The sequence below is a fragment of the Pseudophryne corroboree genome, chromosome 5, assembly GCF_028390025.1.
Source record: "Pseudophryne corroboree isolate aPseCor3 chromosome 5, aPseCor3.hap2, whole genome shotgun sequence".
In the NCBI taxonomy this organism is placed as follows: domain Eukaryota; kingdom Metazoa; phylum Chordata; class Amphibia; order Anura; family Myobatrachidae; genus Pseudophryne; species Pseudophryne corroboree.
In genome coordinates, this window is record NC_086448.1 from 35,188,459 (window position 1) to 35,214,835 (window position 26,377).

The 26,377-nt window shown below is 48.0% G+C and overlaps 1 protein-coding gene across 3 annotated transcripts in view; it reads right to left on the reverse strand.

Moving 5' to 3' along the window:
• ZC3H3 (zinc finger CCCH-type containing 3) overlaps positions 1-26,377 on the reverse strand; it is a 413,559-nt gene that overhangs the window by 127,067 nt on the left and 260,115 nt on the right. For all 3 annotated transcript variants that reach the window (XM_063921214.1, XM_063921213.1, XM_063921212.1), the window contains exons 6-8: positions 15,519-15,597; positions 15,121-15,276; positions 14,314-14,383 (exon numbers count right to left, since the gene is read on the reverse strand). In XM_063921214.1, coding sequence (XP_063777284.1) covers positions 14,314-14,383; positions 15,121-15,276; positions 15,519-15,597 — 305 coding nt within the window. The remainder of the gene's footprint in view (positions 1-14,313; positions 14,384-15,120; positions 15,277-15,518; positions 15,598-26,377) is intronic.

Below are 26,377 nucleotides of genomic sequence, written 5' to 3' on the forward strand. Positions count from 1 at the left end.
AGCCCCCACTCTCCTGGATGGAGATCGTGTCTGCTGAGGAAGTCTGCTTCCCAGTTGTCTATTCCCGGAATGAAGACTGCTGACAGAGCACTTACATGATTTTCCGCCCAGCGAAGAATCCTGGTGGCTTCTGCCGTTGCTGCTCTGCACTTTGTTACGCCCTGGCGGTTTACATGCGCCACGGCTGTGACGTTGTCTGACTGAATCAGAACTGGTAGGTTGCGAAAAAATATTCACCGCTAGTAGTAGGCCGTTGTATATGGCCCTTAACTCCAGCACATTGATCTGGAGCCACCACAAGAGAGATACCCTGGCGGACAGGCTTATCCTCCGATGCATTTGTAGATGGGACCCTGACCACTTGTCCAGAAGGTCCCACTGAAAAATTCTCGCATGGAACCTGCCGAACGGAATGGCCTCGTAGGCCACCACCATCTTTCCCAATACTCGAGTGCATTGATGAACTGACACTCTTTTTGGTTTTAGCAGGTCCTTGACCATGTTCTGGAGTTCCTGGGCTTTTTCCACTGGGAGAAAACCCCTTTTTTTTTCTGTGTCCATAACCATGCCCAAAAATGACAGCCGAGTTGTCGGAACCAACTGCGACCTTGGTAGATTTAGAATCCAGCCGTGATGTTGTAGTACTCTCAGGGAGAGAGCCACGCTTTTTAGCAACTGATCTCTTGATCTTGCCTTTATCAGGAGAAAGTCCAAATATGGGATAATTGTGACTCCTTGCTTGCGCAGGAGCACCATCATTTCTGCCATTACCTAGGTGAAAATTCTCGGGGCCGTGGAAAGCCCAAACGGCAACGTCTGAAACTGGTAATGACAATCCTGTACAGCGAATCTCAGGTACGCCTGATGAGGCGGATATATGGGGACATGAAGGTATGCATCCTTTATGTCCAGTGACACCATAAAATCCCCCCCTTCCAGGCTGGAGATCACTGCCCGGAGAAAATCCATCTTGAATTTGAACCTTTTCCAATATAGGTTCAGGGATTTTAGATCCAGAATTGGTCTGCCCGAGCCATCCGGCTTCGGGACCACAAATAGGGTTGAATAAAACCCTTTCCCCTGTTGCACTAGGGGAACCTTGATAATCACCTGCTGTTGACACAGCTTTTGTATGGCAAATGAAACTATTTCCCTCTCTGGGGGGGAAGCTGGCAAGGTTGATTTGAAAAATCGGCGTGGAGGCACATCTTCGAACTCCAGTTTGTAGCCTTGGGATACTATATTGACCACCCAAGGATCCAAGTCCGACTGAACCCAGACCTGGCTGAAGAGCAGAAGACGTGCCCCCACCGGTGCGGACTCCCGCAGCGGAGCCCCAGCGTCATGCGGTGGATTTTGTAGAGGCCGGGGAGGACTTTTGTTCCTGGGAACTAGCCGTAGCTGGAGTTCTTTTCCCTCTACCTCTGGCGAGGAAGGAAGAGCCCCGACCCTTTTTGAACTTATGCGCCCGAAAGGACTGCATCTGGTATTGAGGTGTTTACTTTTGCAGTGGGGGAACTTAAGGCAAAAAAGAAGACTTACCCGCGGTAGCCGTGGAAACCAGATCCGCGAGGCCGTCCCCAAATAACACTTCACCTTTGTAAGGCAAAGCCTCCATATGTCTCTTTGAATCCGCATCACCTGTCCATTGACGGGTCCAGAGGGACCTTCTAGCAGAAACTGCCATGGCATTGGCTCTTGAACCCAACAGCCCAATATCTCTCGCAGCCTCTCTCATATATAACGCTGCGTCCTTAATGTGACCCAAGGTCAACAAAATACTATCTTTATCTAGGGTGTCTATGTCAGATGACAAGTTATCTGCCCACGCTGCAATAGCGGTACCCACCCATGCCGACACCACTGCCGGTCTGAGCAGGGCACCCGTAGTCGCATAAATTGATTTTAAGGTAGTTTCCTGCGATCCGGAGGATCCACGGGGGTAATTCCAAGTTGATCGCAGCAGGAATTTGGTTAGCAGTTTGGCAAAACCATGTGCACTGCAGGGGAGACAGATATAACATGTGCAGAGAGAGTTAGATTTGGGTGTGGTGTGTTCAATCTGCAATCTAAATTGCAGTGTAAAAATAAAGCAGCCAGTATTTACCCTGCACAGAAACAAAATAACCCACCCAAATGTAACTCTCTCTGCACATGTTATATCTGCCTCCCCTGCAGTGCACATGGTTTTGCCCAACTGCTAAAAAATTTCCTGCTGCGATCAACTTGGAATTACCCCCCTTGAGGGCTGCCGTGTCCGGGGACGGTAATGCAACCTTCTTGGACAAGCGCGTCAAGGCCTTGTCCACCGTGGGCGAGGATTTCCACCGTAACCTGTCCCTCGCGGGGAAAGGATACGCCATAATAATGCTCTTGGGAACCTGCAGTCTCTTGCCAGGAGTTTCCCAAGCCTTTTCGAATAAAGCGTTCAGCTCATGAGATGGGGGAAACGTTACCTCAGGTTTCTTTTCCTTAAACATGCAAACCCTCGTGTCAGGGACAGAGGGGTCATCTGTGATATGCAAAACAACTTTTATTGCAATAATCACACATTGAATACTCTTGGGTGCAACCGTGCATCATCATAGTCGACACTGGAGTCGGAATCCGTGTCGGTATCAGTGTCTGCTATCTGGGAAAGGGGACGTTTATGTGACCCTGATGGGTCTTGTGACAGTCAAAGCCATGGATTGACCCCCTGCTCTGTCCTTGGACTCTGCTTCGTCCAATCTCTTATGTAATAGATTCACATTAGCATTTAAAACATTCCACATGTCCACCCAATCCGGTGTCGGCTGTGCCGACGGAGACACGATCACCATCTGCTCTGCATCCTCCCTAAACAAGCCTTCCGCTTCAGACATGTCGACACACACGTACTGACACCCACACACACACTGGGATAACTGAAATATGGGGACTGACCCACAATAAGGCCCTTTGGAGAGACAGAGAGAGAGAGTATGCCAGCACACACCCAGCGCCACAATATACTGAAAAAAAAGTCCCAGTCTAAATAGCGCTTATAACATATAATATTTGCACCAAATAATGTGCCCCCCCCTCGTTTTTGCCCCCTGATACTGTGTGCAGTAGGGGAGAGTCCGGGAGCAGGTTCTCTGCAGCATGCTGTGGAGAAAATGGCGCTGGTTAGTGCTGGAGGATCAAGCTCCGCCCCCTCGACGGCGGGCTTCGGTCCCGCTCATATCTTTATACTGGCAGGGGTTTTATAACATACTGCCCCTGCAGTATCTAAACTTGCTGCCAGATTAAATTGAGGTGTTTATTGCTGCCCAGGGTGCCCCCTGCGCCCTGCCCCCATGCTGTGCCTGTGTGTGTGTGTGGGAGCAATGGCGCGCAGCGTTACCGCTGCGCGTTACCTCAGTGAAGATCTGAAGTCTTCTGCCGCCTTTGAAGTCTTCTTTCTTCTTATACTCACCCGGCTTCTATCTTCCGGCTCTGTGAGGAGGACGCGGCGCGGCTCTGGGACGAACGGCGAGGGGAGACCTGTGTTCCGACCCTCTGGAGCTAATGGTGTCCAGTAGCCTAAGAAGCAGAGCCTATCATTTAAGTAGGGCTGCTTCTCTCCGCTTAGTCCCACGATGCAGGGAGCCTGTTGCCAGCAGTGCTCCCTGAAAATAAAAAACCTAACAAAAGTCTTTTCAGAGAAACTCAGGAGAGCTCCCCTGCAGTGCATCCAGTCTCCACTGGGCACAGGAACTAACTGAGGTCTGGAGGAGGGGCATAGAGGGAGGAGCCAGTGCACACCCATTCCAAAGTCTTTACAGTGCCAATGTCTCCTGCGGAGCCGTCTATAGCCCATGGTCCTTACGGAGTCCCCAGCATCCTCTAGGACGTAAGAGAAATTTAGGGGATCAGCAGCATTACTTCCTACTCCGAGTTATGCCCATCGTCGGTACAATCAATGCTTATAATAGTAAGGCTTCACTCTGTGCCTCATGGCTCAGTGATGTCACCATTATTACGGTAATTTAAAATTTACTGTAGGCTGTACTCAGGGCCGTACTAACCCATGGCCGGGCCCCTAGGCTTTCCAGTATTTCGGGCAAAATGGATAATAGCGCCCTGGCTGTACTTCCTGTTATTTTGAGCTAGCCCATAAAATGGCTACTCGTGCTTGGTGTACTTACAAGTGACCGGTGTATATTAACAAGTCCATAAGTCCTCTAGACATAGACAGTTCTTCATAAATAGGCCAGGCATAATATTTCTGAACTTCTGTAATCTCTCTCAGCGAGTGATTCCCCACCACAGGAAAAGAGCGGGAATTAAAAATGGCTGCCAGTAGGAGAACTGATAAGGAGTCAGCCAGGAGACCACTAAAATGTTGTGGTGCCGGCCAATAAATCAGCTCCTAACATATGGAGTAAAAGAGATAGCTACCAATTACATGAGAAGAGGGAGACTGCGCTGAGTTATGTCACACATTACGGAGCTCTGAGAGTACATAGGCTGTGTACGCGGCCGGCTAATGAACCCGAAAGTCGACGAGTCTTTCCAAATTGCTCACCGCAGACTTCTCTGTTTTGCTTATTTTTATTAGGGGAGAAAAATGCTGAATCGTTAGAAGTCCCTCAAGAGGAAAAGCTGTTGTAGCAGCAGCAAGAGAGGTGGAGGCAGCCGAGGGAGCGGAGTCTCTCCCTAACCTCTGAGAGCAGAAGACATTCATATACATTTACAGCGCTCACTAAATCCCTGTATGAAGCAAGTTCAGCCCGGCCTCAGACACAAAGCTCCCACATTAAAATTAATAGCACTATCTGATGTGAGCTAGTGCACAAATGAGCCTTATCTATTTCACAGCTGTAAAGGATGTCTCTATTATATCAAATTATCTCCTGGGGTGGTGGGGGAGCAGCCGAATAACAATACTTCATCCCTTGTGAGGTGAAGAGAGGGCAAAACACAGGATGACACTAAATGCAGCCCAGTGACGCAGGCCCAGAGCAGATAGCAGGCCCGACGCAACTTCCTGTTTCATAACACAGGCCTCTCACAGCTTCCTGTCCAGTGACACAGGGCCATACCAAATAACAGGCGTGACACAACATTCTACCTAATAATACAGGACCAACACTAAAACCAGCCCAGTGACACAGGCCCAGAGCAAATAACAGGCCCAATGCAACTTCCTGTCTAATAAACACAAGCCTCTCACAGCTTCCTGTCCAGTGACACAGGCCCATAGCAAATAACAGGTCCGACACAACATTCTACCTAATAACACAAGCCCAACACTAAATCCAGCCCAGTGACACAGGCCCAGAGCAAATAACAGGCCCAATGCAACTTCCTGTCTAATAAACACAAGCCTCTCACAGCTTCCTGTCCAGTGACACAGGCCCATAGCAAATAACAGGTCCGACACAACATTCTACCTAATAACACAAGCCCAACACTAAATCCAGCCCAGTGACACAGGCCCAGAGCAAATAACAGGCCCAATGCAACTTCCTGTCTAATTAACACAAGCCTCTCACAGCTTCCTGTCCAGTGACACAGGCCCATAGCAAATAACAGGTCCAACACAACATTCTACCTAATAACACAAGCCCAACACTAAATCCAGCCCAGTGACACAGGCCCAGAGCAAATAGCAGGCCCAATGCAACTTCCTGTCTCATAACACAGGCCTCTCACAGCTTCCTGTTCAGTGACACAGGGCCATACCAAATAACAGGACCAACACAATATTCTACCTAATAACACAGGCCCAACACTAAATCCAGCCCAGTGACACAGGCCCAGAGCAAATAGCAGGCCCGACGCAACTTCCTGTCTAATAACACAGGCCTCTCACAGCTTCCTGTCCAGTGACACAGGCCCAGATCAAATAATAGGCCCGACACAACATCCTGCACAATAAACCCAATACTTAATCAGGCCCAAAAAACAAAAGCCCAGAAATGGAGCCCAATATCACAATGATGCAGTAGATACATTTAGTGTCAGATGTTTCGATAATGATACTTTGTATCCACTTTTAATCCCCACAGGCAGTTGTCAGACAAGCTGGTTATTGGTAGCAGAAATCGTCAGGCAGTAGAACAGCATGTGTTCATATACAGTTTTTTCAAACATAAGTAAATTTCAATGCAAATTCCAGTCTCCCAATAGTGAATAAGGAGCATCACCTGTTATAACATTGTATTATGGAGGTAATGCTGTTGTTAACCAGCTCATTAACACAGGCCTGACCGTTAACCAGCCCATTAACACAGGCCTGACCGTTAACCAGCCCATTAACACAGGCCTGACCGTTAACCAGCCCATTAACACAGGCCTGACAGTTACCCAACCCAATAACACAGGCCTGACAGTTACCCAACCCAATAACACAGGCCTGACAGTTACCCAACCCAATAACACAGGCCTGCCAGTTAACCAGTCCAATAACACAGGCCTGACAGTTAACCAGCCCAATAACACAGGCCTGACAGTTAACCAGGCCAATAACACAGGCCTGACAGTTACCCAGGCCAATAACACAGGCCTGACAGTTAACCAGGCCAATAACACAGGCCTGACAGTTAACCAGGCCAATAACACAGGCCTGACAGTTAACCAGGCCAATATCACAGGCCCTTTCCTATTCTAACAACACAGGCCTGATAGTAAAGCCTATCAATAACATAGGCCTGATAATAAAGCCTATCAATAACGGGTGTGGTATTGAAAGTAGAGATGAGCGCCTGAAATTTTTCGGGTTTTGTGTTTTGGTTTTGGGTTCGGTTCCGCGGCCGTGTTTTGGGTTCGAACGCGTTTTGGCAAAACCTCACCGAATTATTTTTGTCGGATTCGGGTGTGTTTTGGATTCGGGTGTTTTTTTCCAAAAACACTAAAAAACAGCTTAAATCATAGAATTTGGGGGTCATTTTGATCCCAAAGTATTATTAACCTCAAAAACCATAATTTACACTCATTTTCAGTCTATTCTGAATACCTCACACCTCACAATATTATTTTTAGTCCTAAAATTTGCACCGAGGTCGCTGTGTGAGTAAGATAAGCGACCCTAGTGGCCGACACAAACACCGGGCCCATCTAGGAGTGGCACTGCAGTGTCACGCAGGATGTCCCTTCCAAAAAACCCTCCCCAAACAGCACATGACGCAAAGAAAAAAAGAGGCGCAATGAGGTAGCTGTGTGAGTAAGATTAGCGACCCTAGTGGCCGACACAAACACCGGGCCCATCTAGGAGTGGCACTGCAGTGTCACGCAGGATGGCCCTTCCAAAAAACCCTCCCCAAACAGCACATGACGCAAAGAAAAAAAGAGGCGCAATGAGGTAGCTGTGTGAGTAAGATTAGCGACCCTAGTGGCCGACACAAACACCGGGCCCATCTAGGAGTGGCACTGCAGTGTCACGCAGGATGTCCCTTCCAAAAAACCCTCCCCAAACAGCACATGACGCAAAGAAAAAAAGAGGCGCAATGAGGTAGCTGTGTGAGTAAGATTAGCGACCCTAGTGGCCGACACAAACACCGGGCCCATCTAGGAGTGGCACTGCAGTGTCACGCAGGATGTCCCTTCCAAAAAACCCTCCCCAATCAGCACATGATGCAAAGAAAAAGAAAAGAAAAAAGAGGTGCAAGATGGAATTGTCCTTGGGCCCTCCCACCCACCCTTATGTTGTATAAACAAAACAGGACATGCACACTTTAACCAACCCATCATTTCAGTGACAGGGTCTGCCACACGACTGTGACTGATATGACGGGTTGGTTTGGACCCCCCCCAAAAAAGAAGCAATTAATCTCTCCTTGCACAAACTGGCTCTACAGAGGCAAGATGTCCACCTCATCTTCACCCTCCGATATATCACCGTGTACATCCCCCTCCTCACAGATTATCAATTCGTCCCCACTGGAATCCACCATCTCAGCTCCCTGTGTACTTTGTGGAGGCAATTGCTGCTGGTCAATGTCTCCGCGGAGGAATTGATTATAATTCATTTTAATGAACATCATCTTCTCCACATTTTCTGGATGTAACCTCGTACGCCGATTGCTGACAAGGTGAGCGGCGGCACTAAACACTCTTTCGGAGTACACACTTGTGGGAGGGCAACTTAGGTAGAATAAAGCCAGTTTGTGCAAGGGCCTCCAAATTGCCTCTTTTTCCTGCCAGTATAAGTACGGACTGTGTGACGTGCCTACTTGGATGCGGTCACTCATATAATCCTCCACCATTCTATCAATGTTGAGAGAATCATATGCAGTGACAGTAGACGACATGTCCGTAATCGTTGTCAGGTCCTTCAGTCCGGACCAGATGTCAGCATCAGCAGTCGCTCCAGACTGCCCTGCATCACCGCCAGCGGGTGGGCTCGGAATTCTGAGCCTTTTCCTCGCACCCCCAGTTGCGGGAGAATGTGAAGGAGGAGATGTTGACAGGTCGCGTTCCGCTTGACTTGACAATTTTGTCACCAGCAGGTCTTTCAACCCCAGCAGACCTGTGTCTGCCGGAAAGAGAGATCCAAGGTAGGCTTTAAATCTAGGATCGAGCACGGTGGCCAAAATGTAGTGCTCTGATTTCAACAGATTGACCACCCGTGAATCCTTGTTAAGCGAATTAAGGGCTGCATCCACAAGTCCCACATGCCTAGCGGAATCGCTCCGTGTTAGCTCCTTCTTCAATGCCTCCAGCTTCTTCTGCAAAAGCCTGATGAGGGGAATGACCTGACTCAGGCTGGCAGTGTCTGAACTGACTTCACGTGTGGCAAGTTCAAAGGGCATCAGAACCTTGCACAACGTTGAAATCATTCTCCACTGCACTTGAGACAGGTGCATTCCATCTCCTATATCGTGCTCAATTGTATAGGCTTGAATGGCCTTTTGCTGCTCCTCCAACCTCTGAAGCATATAGAGGGTTGAATTCCACCTCGTTACCACTTCTTGCTTCAGATGATGGCAGGGCAGGTTCAGTAGTTTTTGGTGGTGCTCCAGTCTTCTGTACGTGGTGCCTGTACGCCGAAAGTGTCCCGCAATTTTTCTGGCCACCGACAGCATCTCTTGCACGCCCCTGTCGTTTTTTAAAAAATTCTGCACCACCAAATTCAAGGTATGTGCAAAACATGGGACGTGCTGGAATTTGCCCATATTTAATGCACACACAATATTGCTGGCGTTGTCCGATGCCACAAATCCACAGGAGAGTCCAATTGGGGTAAGCCATTCCGCGATGATCTTCCTCAGTTGCCGTAAGAGGTTTTCAGCTGTGTGCGTATTCTGGAAAGCGGTGATACAAAGCGTAGCCTGCCTAGGAAAGAGTTGGCGTTTGCGAGATGCTGCTACTGGTGCCGCCGCTGCTGTTCTTGCGGCGGGAGTCCATACATCTACCCAGTGGGCTGTCACAGTCATATAGTCCTGACCCTGCCCTGCTCCACTTGTCCACATGTCCGTGGTTAAGTGGACATTGGGTACAGCTGCATTTTTTAGGACACTGGTGACTCTTTTTCTGAGGTCTGTGTACATTTTCGGTATCGCCTGCCTAGAGAAATGGAACCTAGATGGTATTTGGTACCGGGGACACAGTACCTCCAACAAGTCTCTAGTTGGCTCTGCAGTAATGATGGATACCGGAACCACGTTTCTCACCACCCAGGATGCCAAGGCCTCAGTTATCCGCTTTGCAGTAGGATGACTGCTGTGATATTTCATCTTCCTCGCAAAGGACTGTTGAACAGTCAATTGCTTACTGGAAGTAGTACAAGTGGGCTTACGACTTCCCCTCTGGGATGACCATCGACTCCCAGCGGCAACAACAGCAGCGCCAGCAGCAGTAGGCGTTACACGCAAGGATGCATCGGAGGAATCCCAGGCAGGAGAGGACTCGTCAGACTTGCCAGTGACATGGCCTGCAGGACTATTGGCATTCCTGGGGAAGGAGGAAATTGACACTGAGGGAGTTGGTGGGGTGGTTTGCGTGAGCTTGGTTACAAGAGGAAGGGATTTACTGGTCAGTGGACTGCTTCCGCTGTCACCCAAAGTTTTTGAACTTGTCACTGACTTATTATGAATGCGCTGCAGGTGACGTATAAGGGAGGATGTTCCGAGGTGGTTAACGTCCTTACCCCTACTTATTACAGCTTGACAAAGGGAACACACGGCTTGACACCTGTTGTCCGCATTTCTGGTGAAATACCTCCACACCGAAGAGCTGATTTTTTTGGTATTTTCACCTGGCATGTCAACGGCCATATTCCTCCCACGGACAACAGGTGTCTCCCCGGGTGCCTGACTTAAACAAACCACCTCACCATCAGAATCCTTCTGGTCAATTTCCTCCCTAGCGCCAGCAACACCCATATCCTCCTCATCCTGGTGTACTTCAACACTGACATCTTCAATCTGACTATCAGGAACTGGACTGCGGGTGCTCCTTCCAGCACTTGCAGGGGGCATGCAAATAGTGGAAGGTGCATGCTCTTCACGTCCAGTGTTGGGAAGGTCAGGCATCGCAACCGACACAATTGGACTCTCCTTGTGGATTTGGGATTTCAAAGAACGCACAGTTCTTTGCGGTGCTTTTGCCAGCTTGAGTCTTTTCAGTTTTCTAGCGAGAGGCTGAGTGCTTCCATCCTCATGTGAAGCTGAACCACTAGCCATGAACATAGGCCAGGGCCTCAGCCGTTCCTTGCCACTCCGTGTGGTAAATGGCATATTGGCAAGTTTACGCTTCTCCTCCGACAATTTTATTTTAGGTTTTGGAGTCCTTTTTTTTCTGATATTTGGTGTTTTGGATTTGACATGCTCTGTACTATGACATTGGGCATCGGCCTTGGCAGACGACGTTGCTGGCATTTCATCGTCTCGGCCATGACTAGTGGCAGCAGCTTCAGCACGAGGTGGAAGTGGATCTTGATCTTTCCCTAATTTTGGAACCTCAACTTTTTTGTTCTCCATATTTTATAGGCAGAACTAAAAGGCACCTCAGGTAAACAATGGAGATGGATGGATTGGATACTAGTATACAATTATGGACGGACTGCCACGGTTAGGTGGTATAAAAAAACCACGGTTAGGTGGTATATATTGTAATACAATTATGGATGGACGGACTGCCTGCCGAGTGCCGACACAGAGGTAGCCACAGCCGTGAACTACCGCACTGTACACTGGTTGATAAAGAGATAGTAGTATACTCGTAACAACTAGTATGACTGACTATGACGGTATAAAGAATGAAAAAAAAACCACGGTTAGGTGGTATATATTGTAATACAATTATGGATGGACGGACTGCCTGCCGAGTTCCGACACAGAGGTAGCCACAGCCGTGAACTACCGCACTGTACACTGGTTGATAAAGAGATAGTAGTATACTCGTAACAACTAGTATGACTGACTATGACGGTATAAAGAATGAAAAAAAAACCACGGTTAGGTGGTATATATTATAATACAATTATGGATGGACGGACTGCCTGCCGACTGCCGACACAGAGGTAGCCACAGCCGTGAACTACCGCACTGTACACTGGTTGATAAAGAGATAGTAGTATACTCGTAACAACTAGTATGACACTATGACGGTATAAAGAATGAAAAAAAAACCACGGTTAGGTGGTATATATTATAATACAATTATGGATGGACGGACTGCCTGCCGACTGCCGACACAGAGGTAGCCACAGCCGTGAACTACCGCACTGTACACTGGTTGATAAAGAGATAGTAGTATACTCGTAACAACTAGTATGACACTATGACGGTATAAAGAATGAAAAAAAAACCACGGTTAGGTGGTATATATTATAATACAATTATGGATGGACGGACTGCCTGCCGAGTGCCGACACAGAGGTAGCCACAGCCGTGAACTACCGCACTGTACACTGGTTGATAAAGAGATAGTAGTATACTCGTAACAACTAGTATGACTGACTATGACGGTATAAAGAATGGAAAAAAAACCACGGTTAGGTGGTATATATTATAATACAATTATGGATGGACGGACTGCCTGCCGACTGCCGACACAGAGGTAGCCACAGCCGTGAACTACCGCACTGTACACTGGTTGATAAAGAGATAGTAGTATACTCGTAACAACTAGTATGACACTATGACGGTATAAAGAATGAAAAAAAAAACCACGGTTAGGTGGTATATATTATAATAATACAATTATGGATGGACGGACTGCCTGCCGACTGCCGACACAGAGGTAGCCACAGCCGTGAACTACCGCACTGTACACTGGTTGATAAAGAGATAGTAGTATACTCGTAACAACTAGTATGACTATGACGACGGTATAAAGAAAGAAAAAAAAATACCACGGTTAGGTGGTATATAATTATACAATTATGGATGGACGGACTGCCTGCCGAGTGCCGACTGCCGACACAGAGGTAGCCACAGCCGTGAACTACCGCACTGTACTGTGTCTGCTGCTAATATAGACTGGTTGATAAAGAGATAGTATACAACAATATACTACTATACTGGTGGTCAGGCACTGGTCACCACTAGTCACACTGGCAGTGGCACTCCTGCAGCAAAAGTGTGCACTGTTTAATTTTAAATTAATATAATATTATGTACTCCTGGCTCCTGCTGTAACAACCTGCAGTGCTCCCCAGTCTCCCCCACAATTATTATAAGCTTTTATACATTGATGTGCAGCACACTGGGCTGAGCTGAGTGCACACAGACTGAGTCACACTGTGTGACTGCTGTGTATCGTTTTTTTCAGGCAGAGAACGGATATAGCAGAGAACGGATATATTAAATAAAAGTTAACTTAACAACAACTGCACTGGTCACTGTGGTAAACTCTGTCTGCACAATCTCTCTCTCTCTCTCTCTCTTCTAATCTATTCTAATGGAGAGGACGCCAGCCACGTCCTCTCCCTATCAATCTCAATGCACGTGTGAAAATGGCGGCGACGCGCGGCTCCTTATATAGAATCCGAGTCTCGCGAGAATCCGACAGCGTCATGATGACGTTCGGGCGCGCTCGGGTTAACCGAGCAAGGCGGGAAGATCCGAGTCGCTCGGACCCGTGAAAAAAAAAGTGAAGTTCGTGCAGGTTCGGATTCAAAGAAACCGAACCCGCTCATCTCTAAATTTGAAAGTCGACAGTAACTAGGTCGACAATGTCTAGGTCGACCACTATTGGTCGACAGTAACTAGGTCGACAGGGTGTCTAGGTTGACAGGGTCTTTAGGTCGACATGTTCTAGGTCGACATGAGTTTTTAATGTTATTTTGGTGTCGTTTTCTTCGCTCGCCATGCTTCGGGCATGGTGCCTTCGCTCCGCTACCGCTTCCCTCGGCACAGATTACCGTTCCAATCGTAGTCCACTTGGATCGTTAAGTATGAAATAGTTTAAAAAAAAGAAAAAAATTGTGAAAAACTCATGTCGACCTTTTGACCTGTCGACCTAGAACATGTCGACCTAAAGACCCTGTCGACCTAGACACCCTGTTGACCTAGTTACTGTCAACCAATAGTGGTCGACCTAGACATTGTCGACCTAGTTACTGTCGACTTTCAGTCCGGATCCCATCAATAACACAGGCTCATCTCTACATACAACTCTTGTGAAATCAGAAAGCTATCAATCACACTGCCGGGAGGTTTATGTGAGCAGTCAACATGTTCAAACAAGTGTCTTGTGTAACCACTAATAGAGTGACCTCCCGGCCTCTAACATGAGGCTCTATGACCTCTCTACTGTGACCTCCCATCATATCTCTATCCCCCTCCACACAGGCCTGACAGGCAGGAGCACACAGGGTAGCGTATGAGGGTTTGTATGTGTGTATAATACGGGAGGGTACGGAGTGAGCTTAGCTGCTGATCCCACTTGTCTTGTAAATCGTGGTGATAAATGAGTTTGCGAATAGACGGGGGGGGGGGGGGGGGGGGTAAAGCAAGAGCTGGTGTAGTGTGTCCGATCCCTGGCTGCCAGGAATCACAGCAGGTAGCCCGCCTCACAGATATTACACTGTGGCAGCGGGGGGCGCAGTGTTCCAGGGGTTTCCTGTATAAGACAGCCGTGACCAGATTCCCAGAACTTTGCAAAATGCAAATCTATAAGTTAAATGTAACAGAGATAGAATGGAAGATCTGAACAGAAATATTTACAGTATTGTCCAATACATTATGTGTCAGCCCATTATGATCATCACAATACCCCACTGGGAACAGGACCACGAACAGGACTATGACACGCAGCGTGTACACCAGATACCACATTATAGCTATATATACCTCCGGCTGTTTGTGAGAGGCAGGCGGGGAAGGACGGACCAGCCTGTGGGGATATACAGACACTCACCTTGTCTTTTGATACTTTATGTGAGAAGGGGCAGGTGCCGTCCGTCTTCTTGCAGGTGCCTCTGAGAAACCTGCACATACATAAGTCATTTGGGCAGGTCAGTCATAGCGGAGTGGACTAATATTACTGTCCGCTACCGCGACGATTACAGAAACGCAGGAGCAGTGTAAAAGGTAATAAGTAAAATTATATAAATAAGGGATTATGGAGAAAGGATGACTGCAGATGTGTCCATCTCGCTGCACGTTAAACCGCCCTTCTAGTCGCGCCATGCCGCGGCGACTCGGCAGCGCTGAGTGTCTTATCATGCAACTTTTTCCATTAAAATATGTCATATTCACAAAATCATGTGACTAGGATGCACAAGCAGCCTTTGAGGATTAAAATAATATGCGGCATACCTATATTCTGTATGCACCTGCGGCTGCATCTGCGTACGCAATGTTACGCTATAGTGTTTTCCTAAAAAAACATTGTAATGTAGTATTTTGTATGAAGATACAGCGGCGGCCGCACACAGACTATAGGCCTTGTGCATATCATTTTAATCAGAATGTTCTGCTTGTGCGTCCTATTCACATAGGGATGCGAATAAGACGCATTTTTGGCACAAAAGATGCCTGGGGCTATCAGAGTTGCACGGGGCCAATTAGCTCACTCACGCCAGACATCTCCCGTTGCGTGGCGTATTGAGGCTGTATGTATGAGGACACATCTGTAGTAATAAAGAACTGAGAGTGAAAGACCCATGTTTCTGGAAGCAGACCGTAACACCGCCCTCTGCTGGACACAGCACAAAGCACCTACCTGGTGCACACAGCCACCTTCTCAGGGTCATGTATGTAGGGACATTTCTGGCCACGGTTACACTTCCCGAAACGGTTATAGTACATGCAGTACTCCTTCTTCTTCTTCTGCTGCTGGGCGTGGCGGATAATGGCCAGACTGCGCTGCACGGCCCGACTGCGGAGAGGAAATCAATCACATTATGTCCACAGGACACAGGCCTCTTCCCCCCTTCCCCCGCCAGTACGGCTGCAGAAAGTGCCCCTGTAAGTGGCAACTAGTACATTAACAGCACAGTGACAGTCCCCACTCTGAGGAGCCTAATGCATACAGCAAGCGGTCACCTTGCATTGCCTTGTGCTGCACTCTGACAGAGACCTGTCTCTGGGCTGATCTTCTATGTGCAAAGTAACACAAACCTGGCTATGTAGCGGCTTGGGGTGGCTGACCGACTGGGGTATAAGGAGCCAGGACTGGTGCTGCGGACATCCACTTTCCCTGAAACAGAAGGGAGAACACGTTAACAACATATAACATGGTACGGACACGTGAATGACTTAACAGTGTTGTCGGTCGCCCATCTCGACTTTATGCAAATACTGATACAAAGCCCTTCCGAGGTGTAAATGTGGAAGTTCTGAGATGCCCACTGTCAGCACCCATAGGTGCTGAGATACTGTCCTGTGTTCTCCTGCAAGTTCTGAGGTGCCCACTGTCAGCACCCATAGGTGCTGAGATACTGTCCTGTGTCTCCTGCAAGTTCTAGGAATTATTAGTTCATTGACTACAACACTCAGAGAAGGAATATAAACGCAACGTGTCTTAGCCGATGCAGCTTGCAGAGGACGTGGCTTATTTTCACGGACAAAGTTCACAGGAACTCTCTGTGCCACGCGCCTCTCCCAAAACAGCAGAGCGCACGCTAAGTAATGGCTATCATCTATTTATACAGCGCCACCACATATTACACAGAGCAACAAATGAGCAAATGTTAGATATTTTGATGCAAGTATGTCAAGGGATACCGTTTCCCTTCTTTCAAAGTATGTGGAAACTAAGTGCCGGTTTCAATTAGACGTTTCCCGTTTCTCAGCACGCTGATCTGCTCGCAGGTCCTGCACCGGAACAGGTGGCTTCTGTGGCGGATACATTGTATCCGCCCCTTCCTGTCACCAGGGTTTCTGAGCGGATAATACTGTTGAGGGCAGTGACGTGTTGCTATGTAGGATACAGTACTATACGTGTGAGTGATAATCGCCTTATCATTTCTTTATAACCTATACAGTATGCAACATCTTATCGTTCACAACGGAAAAATATTACCGTATACAAATATTACAAATGCTGTATACAGCTCCAGGCGGGGTTCAGGTTTAGGGAGATAATCTGGAGGTACTGTAGCCTACAAATATGCTGCCCGCACCCTTAATAAATAACTTAATACGCATGAAAATAAGAATTTACTTACCGATAATTCTATTTCTCGGAGTCCGTAGTGGATGCTGGGGTTCCTGAAAGGACCATGGGGAATAGCGGCTCCGCAGGAGACAGGGCACAAAAGTAAAGCTTTCCGATCAGGTGGTGTGCACTGGCTCCTCCCCCTATGACCCTCCTCCAAGCCAGTTAGGTACTGTGCCCGGACGAGCGTACACAATAAGGGAGGAATTTTGAATCCCGGGTAAGACTCATACCAGCCACACCAATCACACCGTACAACTTGTGATCTAAACCCAGTTAACAGTATGATAACAGCGGAGCCTCTGAAAAGATGGCTCACAACAATAATAACCCGATTTTTGTAACTATGTACAAGTATTGCAGATAATCCGCACTTGGGATGGGCGCCCAGCATCCACTACGGACTCCGAGAAATAGAATTATCGGTAAGTAAATTCTTATTTTCTCTATCGTCCTAGTGGATGCTGGGGTTCCTGAAAGGACCATGGGGATTATACCAAAGCTCCCAAACGGGCGGGAGAGTGCGGATGACTCTGCAGCACCGAATGAGAGAACTCCAGGTCCTCCTTAGCCAGGGTATCAAATTTGTAGAATTTAGCAAACGTGTTTGCCCCTGACCAAGTAGCTGCTCGGCAAGGTTGTAAAGCCGAGACCCCTCGGGCAGCCGCCCAAGATGAGCCCACCTTCCTTGTGGAATGGGCATTTACATATTTTGGCTGTGGCAGGCCTGCCACAGAATGTGCAAGCTGAATTGTATTACACATCCAACTAGCAATAGTCTGCTTAGAAGCAAGAGCACCCAGTTTGTTGGGTGCATACAGGATAACAGCAAGTCAGTTTTCCTGACTCCAGCCGTCCTGGAACATATTTTCAGGGCCCTGACAACATCTAGCAACTTGGAGTCCTCCAAGTCCCTAGTAGGTGCAAGGCACCACAATAAGCTGGTTCAGGTGAAACACTGACACCACCTTAGGGAGAGAACTGGGGACGAGTCCGCAGCTCTGTCCTGTCCGAATGGACAAACAGATATGGGCTTTTTTGAGAAAAAACCACCAATTTGACACTCGCCTGGTCCAGGCCAGGGCCAAGAGCATGGTCACTTTTCATGTGAGATGCTTCAAATCCACAGATTTGACTGGTTTTAAACCAATGTGATTTGAGGAATCCCAGAACTACGTTGAGATCCCACAGTGCCACTGGAGGCACAAAAGGGGGTTGTATATGCAATACTCCCTTGACAAACTTCTGGACTTCAGGAACTGAAGCCAATTCTTTCTGGAAGAAAATCGACAGGGCCGAAATTTGAACCTTAATGGACCCCAATTTGAGGCCCATAGACACTCCTGTTTGCAGGAAATGCAGGAAACGACCGAGTTGAAATTTCTTTGTGGGGCCTTCCTGGCCTCACACCACGCAACATATTTTCGCCACATGTGGTGATAATGTTGTGCGGTCACCTCCTTTCTGGCTTTGACCAGGGTAGGAATGACCTCTTCCGGAATGCCTTTTTCCCTTAGGATCCGGCTTTCCACCGCCATGCCGACAAACGCAGCTGCGGTAAGTCTTGGAACAGACATGGTACTTGCTGAAGCAAGTCCCTTCTTAGCGGCAGAGGCCATAAGACCTCTGTAAGCATCTCTTGAAGTTCCGGGTACCAAGTCCTTCTTGGCCAATCCGGAGCCATGAGTATAGTTCTTACTCCTCTACGTCTTATAATTCTCAGCACCTTAGGTATGAGAAGCAGAGGAGGGAACACATACACCGACTGGTACACCCACGGTGTTACCAGAACGTCCACAGCTATTGCCTGAGGGTCTCTTGACCTGGCGCAATACCTGTCCCGTTTTTTGTTCATACGGGACGCCATCATGTCCACCTTTGGTATTTCCCAACGGTTTACAATCATGTGGAAAAAACTTCCCGATGAAGTTTCCACTCTCCCGGGTGGAGGTCGTGCCTGCTGAGGAAGTCTGCTTCCCAGTTTCCATTCCCGGGATGAAACACTGCTGACAGTGCTATCACATGATTTTCCGCCCAGCGAAAAGTCCTTGCAGTTTTTGCCATTGCCCTCCTGCTTCTTGTGTCGCCCTGTCTGTTTACGTGGAGGTCTTGCTAAGCTTAGAGCATTATAAATTTACCCTTAGCTCCAGTATATTTATGTGGAAAAAAAGTCTCCAGACTTGATCACACTCCCTGGAAATTTTTTCCTTGTGTGACTGCTCCCCAGCCTCTCGGGCTGGGCTCCGTGGTCACCAGCATCCAATCCTGAATGCCGAATCTGCGGCCCTCTAGAAGATGAGCACTCTATAACCACCACAGGAGAGACACCCTTGTCCTTGGATATAGGGTTATCCGCTGATGCATCTGAAGATGCGATCCGGACCATTTGTCCAGCAGATCCCACTGAAAAGTTCTTGCGTGAAATCTGCCGAATGGAATTGCTTCGTAGGAAGCCCCCATTTTTACCAGGACCCTTGTGCAATGATGCACTGTTTTTAGGAGGTTCCTGACTAGCTCGGATAACTCCCTGGCTTTCTCTTCCGGGAGAAACACCTTTTTCTGGACTGTGTCCAGAATCATCCCTAGGCACAGCAGACGTGTCGTCGGGATCAGCTGCGATTTTGGAATATTTAGAATCCACCCGTGCTGTTGTAGCAGTATCCGAGATAGTGCTACTCCGACCTCCAACTGTTCCCTGGACTATGCCCTTATCAGGAGATCGTCCAAGTAAGGGATAATTAAGACGCCTTTTCTTCGAAGAAGAATCATCATTTCGGCCATTACCTTGGTAAAGACCCGGGGTGCCGTGGACAATCCAAACGGCAGCGTCTGAAACTGATAGTGACAGTTCTGCACCACGAACCTGAGGTACCCTTAGTGAGAAGGGCAAATTTGGGACATAGAGGTAAGCATCCCTGATGTCCCGGGACACTATATAGTCCCCTTCTTCCTGGTTCGTTATCACTGCTCTGAGTGACTCCATCTTGATTTGAACCTTTGTAAGTGTTCAAAATTTTTTTTAGAATAAGTCTCACCTAGCCTTCTGGCTTCAGTACCACAATATAGTGTGGAATAATACCCCTTTTCTTGTAGTAGGAGGGGTAATTTAATTATCACCTGCTGGGAATACAGCTTGTGAATTTTTTCCCATACTGCCTCCTTGTCGGAGGGAGACCTTGGTAAAACAGACTTCAGGAGCCTGCGAAGGGGAAACGTCTCGACATTCCAATCTGTACCCCTGGGATACTACTTGTAGGATCCAGGGGTCCTGTACGGTCTCAGCGCCATGCTGAGAACTTGTCAGAAGCGGTGGAACGCTTCTGTTCCTGGGAATGGGCTGCCTGCTGCAGTCTTCTTCCCTTTCCTCTATCCCTGGGCAGATATGATCTTATAGGGACGAAAGGACTGAGGCTGAAAAGACGGTGTCTTTTTCTGCAGAGATGTGACTTAGGGTAAAAACGGCGGATTTTCCAGCAGTTGCCGTGGCCACCAGGTCCGATGGACCGACCCCAAATAACTCCTCTTCCTTTATACGGCAATACACCTTTGTGCCGTTTGGAATCTGCATCACCTGACCACTGTCGTGTCCATAACATCTTCTGGCAGATATGGACATCGCATTTACTCTTGATGCCAGAGTGCAAATATCCCTCTGTGCATCTCGCATATATAGAAATGCATCCTTTAAATGCTCTATAGTCAATAAAATACTGTCCCTGTCAAGGGTATCAATATTTTTAGTCAGGGAATCCGACCAAGCCACCCCAGCTCTGCACATCCAGGCTGAGGCGATCGCTGGTCGCAGTATAACACCAGTATGTGTGTATATACTTTTTATGATATTTTCCAGCCTCCTGTCAGCTGGTCCTTGAGGACGGCCCTATCTATAGACGGTACCGCCACTTGTTTTGATAAGCGTGTGAGCTTATCAAAACACCCTAAGGGGTGTTTCCCAACGCGCCCTAACTTCTGGCGGGAAAGGGTATACCGCCCATAATTTTCTATCGGGGGGAACCCACGCATCATCACACACTTTATTTAATTTATCTGATTCAGGAAAAACTACGGTAGTTTTTTCACATCCCACATAATACCCTCTTTTGTGGTACTTGTAGTATCAGAAATATGTAACACCTCCTTCATTGCCTTTAACGTGTGGCCCTAATAAGGAATACGTTTGTTTATTCACCGTCGACACTGGATTCAGTGTCCCTGTCTGTGTCTGTGTCGACCGACTAAAGTAAACGGGCGTTTTAAAACCCCTGACGGTGTTTTTGAGACGTCTGGACCGGTACTAATTGTTTGTCGGCCGTCTCATGTCGTCAACCGACCTTGCAGCGTGTTGACATTATCACGTAATTCCCTAAATAAGCCATCCATTCCGGTGTCGACTCCCTAGAGAGTGACATCACCATTACAGGCAATTGCTCCGCCTCCTCACCAACATCGTCCTCATACATGTCGACACACACGTACCGACACACAGCACACACACAGGGAATGCTCTGATAGAGGACAGGACCCACTAGCCCTTTGGAGAGACAGAGGGAGAGTTTACCAGCACACACCAAAAATGCTATAATTATATAGGGACAACCTTATATAAGTGTTTTCCCTTATAGCATCTTTTTTATATATTTCTAACGCCAAATTAGTGCCCCCCCTCTCTGTTTTAACCCTGTTTCTGTAGTGCAGTGCAGGGGAGAGCCTGGGAGCCTTCCCTCCAGCCTTTCTGTGAGGGAAAATGGCGCTGTGTGCTCAGGAGATAGGCCCCGCCCCTTTTTCGGCGGCCTCGTCTCCCGCTCTTAACGGATTCTGGCAGGGGTTAAATATCTCCATATAGCCTCCGGAGGCTATATGTGAGGTATTTTTAGCCAAAATAGGTATTCATTTGCCTCCCAGGGCGCCCCCCTCCCAGCGCCCTGCACCCTCAGTGACTGCCGTGTGAAGTGTGCTGAGAGGAAAATGGCGCACAGCTGCAGTGCTGTGCGCTACCTTTAGAAGACTGAGGAGTCTTCTGCCGCCGATTCTGGACCTCTTCTTACTTCAGCATCTGCAAGGGGGCCGGCGGCAAGGCTCCGGTGACCATCCAGGCTGTACCTGTGATCGTCCCTCTGGAGCTGATGTCCAGTAGCCAAGAAGCCAATCCATCCTGCACGCAGGTGAGTTCACTTCTTCTCCCCTAAGTCCCTCGTTGCAGTGATCCTGTTGCCAGCAGGACTCACTGTAAAATAAAAAACCTAAGCTAAACTTTTCTAAGCAGCTCTTTAGGAGAGCCACCTAGATTGCACCCTTCTCGGCCGGGCACAAAAATCTAACTGGCTTGGAGGAGGGTCATAGGGGGAGGAGCCAGTGCACACCACCTGATCGGAAAGCTTTACTTTTGTGCCCTGTCTCCTGCGGAGCCGCTATTCCCCATGGTCCTTTCAGGAACCCCAGCATCCACTAGGACGATAGAGAAATGTTACATTACTGTACTGTGATTTTTGGAACAGGCCTGGTGTGAAATGACCTTTAAATGACTATTTGATGGGTGGATCTTTCTGCTAAAATGGGGATAAAAACCGAAGAATTGCGTAGAACGTATCATTACGTTACATCGCTACTACCCACATGACAATTTCCCATAACTCTCCGCTCTGAGGCACACAATGCACAGTATGTTCCTTTCAGTGTCGGACTGGGGCATGTAGGGGCCACCGGGGGATAATGCAGTGGTGGGGGCCCATGTTTAGGGGTGTGGCCAGACTGCAGAGGGGGTGTGGCCTGCCACCACATTGGTTTGGCTAACCATTAGAGAGTGCAACATCTGGGCCCCTTCATTAAATACAGTAAATTCAGCTGCTGCATGCATGATAATGTACCAGATTAATAACAGCAATGCACTGTAGAAAATACACCATAGTCCAGTATAAGGTAACATATGTATAATGTATAATTCAAGTGCACAGTCTGGAACCTGATCCTTAGAGCAGGAGGTGGGGCCTCAGGCAGTGGGGCCCACCGGTGGTTTCCTCTGTACCCCTGTGGGTCAGTCCAAGCCTGGTTCCTTTACAGTTGGCATCACAGTAAGAAAACAGCACTGGGCACTAACAGACGGACAGCGAGGTAAGAGGGTCCCGCTCGGGTGTGTAATTTAAAAATATATTTAACAAAAAAAAAAATTGGTATAGTTTATTTAAATACCACATAAGGACAAACACAGAATCCCCCCCCCTATATACAACACTTACATGTGTATATAAATGCCCTATCAGGGGCACCAACTCAAATTAGAGTGCCAGCGCCAGGTACTGGGCGTCTTACTGTACAGAAAACACTTTAGGATGGAAGAACGGTTAAATGAAGAAGAGAAAGAACCCAGCAAATGACAGGAATCAGGTAAATCCCTGTAAAGCTGCCAAGCGTGCACCATGCCAGGTGGCGGGAGTGTGTCGCAGTCACTCACCTGCCAGCCTGCTGTCTCGCAGAGTGAGCGAGTCACATTTGATAGTGTGTCCGAGGCCTCTCCTCTCGCTGGAGCTGTCACTTGCCCGGCTGATGCTGACGCCGCCCCATCTGTTGTGGGTTTGAGGGAAGGAAGATGGCATACAAGGAACACGGGAACGGGCTTGTCAAATAATGTCAGCGGGCTCCGGGAGAGCAGCCAGCCATGCCAGCATCTGTGTGCAGACATTCCTGCCAAGGATGAGGCAGTGCTGCCCCCCCGCAACGATTCTCCATGCCACGCAGAGAAGACCACGCTGGTAGAGGTCTAGAGTGATTTAAAGGGCAGCTGCGCGGCCATGATACTGCTCAGGCGCTTTTAAAGACTGCCCCGTAACTGTTATGTTTGTAGCGTCTCTATGCCAGTGTCTGAGATGGTCATTACGGTTGCTGTAATGCTCAACACCTTTAGTTATTAAGTAGGTTACGGCTGATCCGTGCACGCCCTGATTATTAGTGTATTGATCGCTGAGTGCTCATGAGTATTACTTCATCCCATAAAATGGCGGCCCCACTGCAAAGTCCCTGACCGTTACGCAAAGCACGTGTTTGTTTTGGTAAATGTCAATATTGGGATCTTCAGACAATTCTCTTGGCTGATTTATTTATAGACAGTTACTTATATAGCGCCAACATATTCTGTCGCACCTTACAATTGGGAGCAAATATGAAAAAAACAAGCCTGGGTAATGACAGACAGAGGGCCCTGCTCGCCGACTAATACCCCTTCCAGACTAGCAAACATTTCCCGGGTTATTGCACGTGAACGCACATCAAGCTGGGATTTTGCTTAGTCGGAAAGGGTCCTAAAGCATTATCTCGGGTCGAACGTCCCGCCATTTCATCCCAGGTCGCGACCTGGGTTGAAGCCGGAATTCACTCGAAATGCGTGCAGTGTGAACGGGTAAAGCGAGTCAAGGCAACCCGGCACACGTTCCCTGCATAGGAGGAGGTGGCGCTTAGCGATGATCATCTTCAAGCGCCGCTTCCTGTAGCATCGGTGGTGATGTCACCAATCCGGCAATATGCCGCATCGGACCGCAAGTCTGAAAGGGGTCTCAAGCCGGATCGCACCTGTGCACAAATTCCCGGGTGCGACCCAGCTCTAAGTCTGAGGGGTATTACAATCTATAGAGAATAGGAGTGTGATACACAGGTATAAGTGCTACATAATGCATATTGCTCCAGCCAGATTGCAGAGGTTCTTGGTGGCTTGATGATCAGTCACACAGCGGGATATGTGAGTGTAGAGAGAGAACATGCAGTACGTAACGTTATGTGTGGACTGAATAGAGGGGGTGTAACTGGGTAGGATAGCTTATGGAGGTTATATGTAGGGACTGTATAGAGCGGATGTAACTGGGTAGGATAGCTTATGGAGGTTATATGTAAGGACTGTGTAGAGGGGATGTAACTGGGTAGTATAGCTTATGGAGGTTATATGTAGGGACTGTATAGAGGGGGTGTAACAGGGTAGGATAGCTTATGGAGGTTATACGTAGGGACTGTATAGAGGGGGTGTAACTGGGTAGGATAGCTTATGGAGGTTATATGTAGGGACTGTATAGAGCGGATGTAACTGGGTAGGATAGCTTATGCAGGTTATATGTAGGGACTGTATAGAGCGGGTGTAACTGGGTAGGATAGCTTATGGAGGTTATATGTAGGGACTGTATAGAGGGGGTGTATAGAGGGGGTGTAACTGGGTAGTATAGCTTATGGAGGTTATATGTAGGGACTGTGTAGAGGGGATGTAACTGGGTAGTATAGCTTATGGAGGTTATATGTAGGGACTGTATAGAGGGGATGTAAATGGGTAGGATAGCTTATGGAGGTTATATGTAGGGACTGTATAGAGGGGGTGTAACTGGGTAGGATAGCTTATGCAGGTTATATGTAGGGAATGTATAGAGGGGGTGTAACTGGGTAGGATAGCTTATGCAGGTTATATGTAGGGACTGTATAGAGGGGGTGTAACTGGGTAGGATAGCTTATGGAGGTTATATGTAGGGACTGTATAGAGCGGGTGTAACTGGGTAGGATAGCTTATGGAGGTTATATGTAGGGACTGTATAGAGGGGGTGTATAGAGGGGGTGTAACTGGGTAGTATAGCTTATGGAGGTTATATGTAGGGACTGTGTAGAGGGGGTGTAACTGGGTAGTATAGCTTATGGAGGTTATATGTAGGGACTGTATAGAGCGGGTGTAACTGGGTAGGATAGCTTATGGAGGTTATATGTAGGGACTGTATAGAGGGGGTGTATAGAGGGGGTGTAACTGGGTAGTATAGCTTATGGAGGTTATATGTAGGGACTGTGTAGAGGGGATGTAACTGGGTAGTATAGCTTATGGAGGTTATATGTAGGGACTGTATAGAGGGGATGTAAATGGGTAGGATAGCTTATGGAGGTTATATGTAGGGACTGTATAGAGGGGATGTAAATGGGTAGGATAGCTTATGGAGGTTATATGTAGGGACTGTATAGAGGGGGTGTAACTGGGTAGGATAGCTTATGCAGGTCATATGTAGGGAATGTATAGAGGGGGTGTAACTGGGTAGGATAGCTTATGCAGGTTATATGTAGGGAATGTATAGAGGGGGTGTAACTGGGTAGGATAGCTTATGCAGGTTATATGTAGGGACTGTATAGAGGGGGTGTAACTGGGTAGGATAGCTTATGGAGGTTATATGTAGGGACTGTATAGAGGGGGTGTATAGAGGGGGTGTAACTGGGTAGTATAGCTTATGGAGGTTATATGTAGGGAATGTATAGAGGGGGTGTAACTGGGTAGGATAGCTTATGCAGGTTATATGTAGGGACTGTATAGAGGGGGTGTAACTGGGTAGTATAGCTTATGGAGGTTATATGTAGGGACTGTATAGAGGGGGTGTAACTGGGTAGGATAGCTTATGCAGGTTATATGTAGGGACTGTATAGAGGGGGTGTAACTGGGTAGGATAGCTTATGGAGGTTATATGTAGGGAATGTATAGAGGGGGTGTAACTGGGTAGGATAGCTTATGGAGGTTATATGTAGGGACTGTATAGAGGGGGTGTAACTGGGTAGGACAGTTTACGGAGGTTTTGCGGGTGGTTTTGAAACATGATAAGAAGCCTGAAGAGGTGAGTTGTCAGGGAAGGCTTGAAGGTTTGGAGACTAGAGGAGAGCCTTGTGTAAAGGCGGGCGTGAGTGGGAGCAGGTGATGCGTGTGGATGAGAGATGCAGATCTGGCGAAGTGCGGACGCAGGCGTGGCTGGGCGAACGCAGGGCGTGTTTTTTGACGTCAAAACAGGAACTGAACAGTCTGAAGTGATCACAAGCGCTGAGTAGG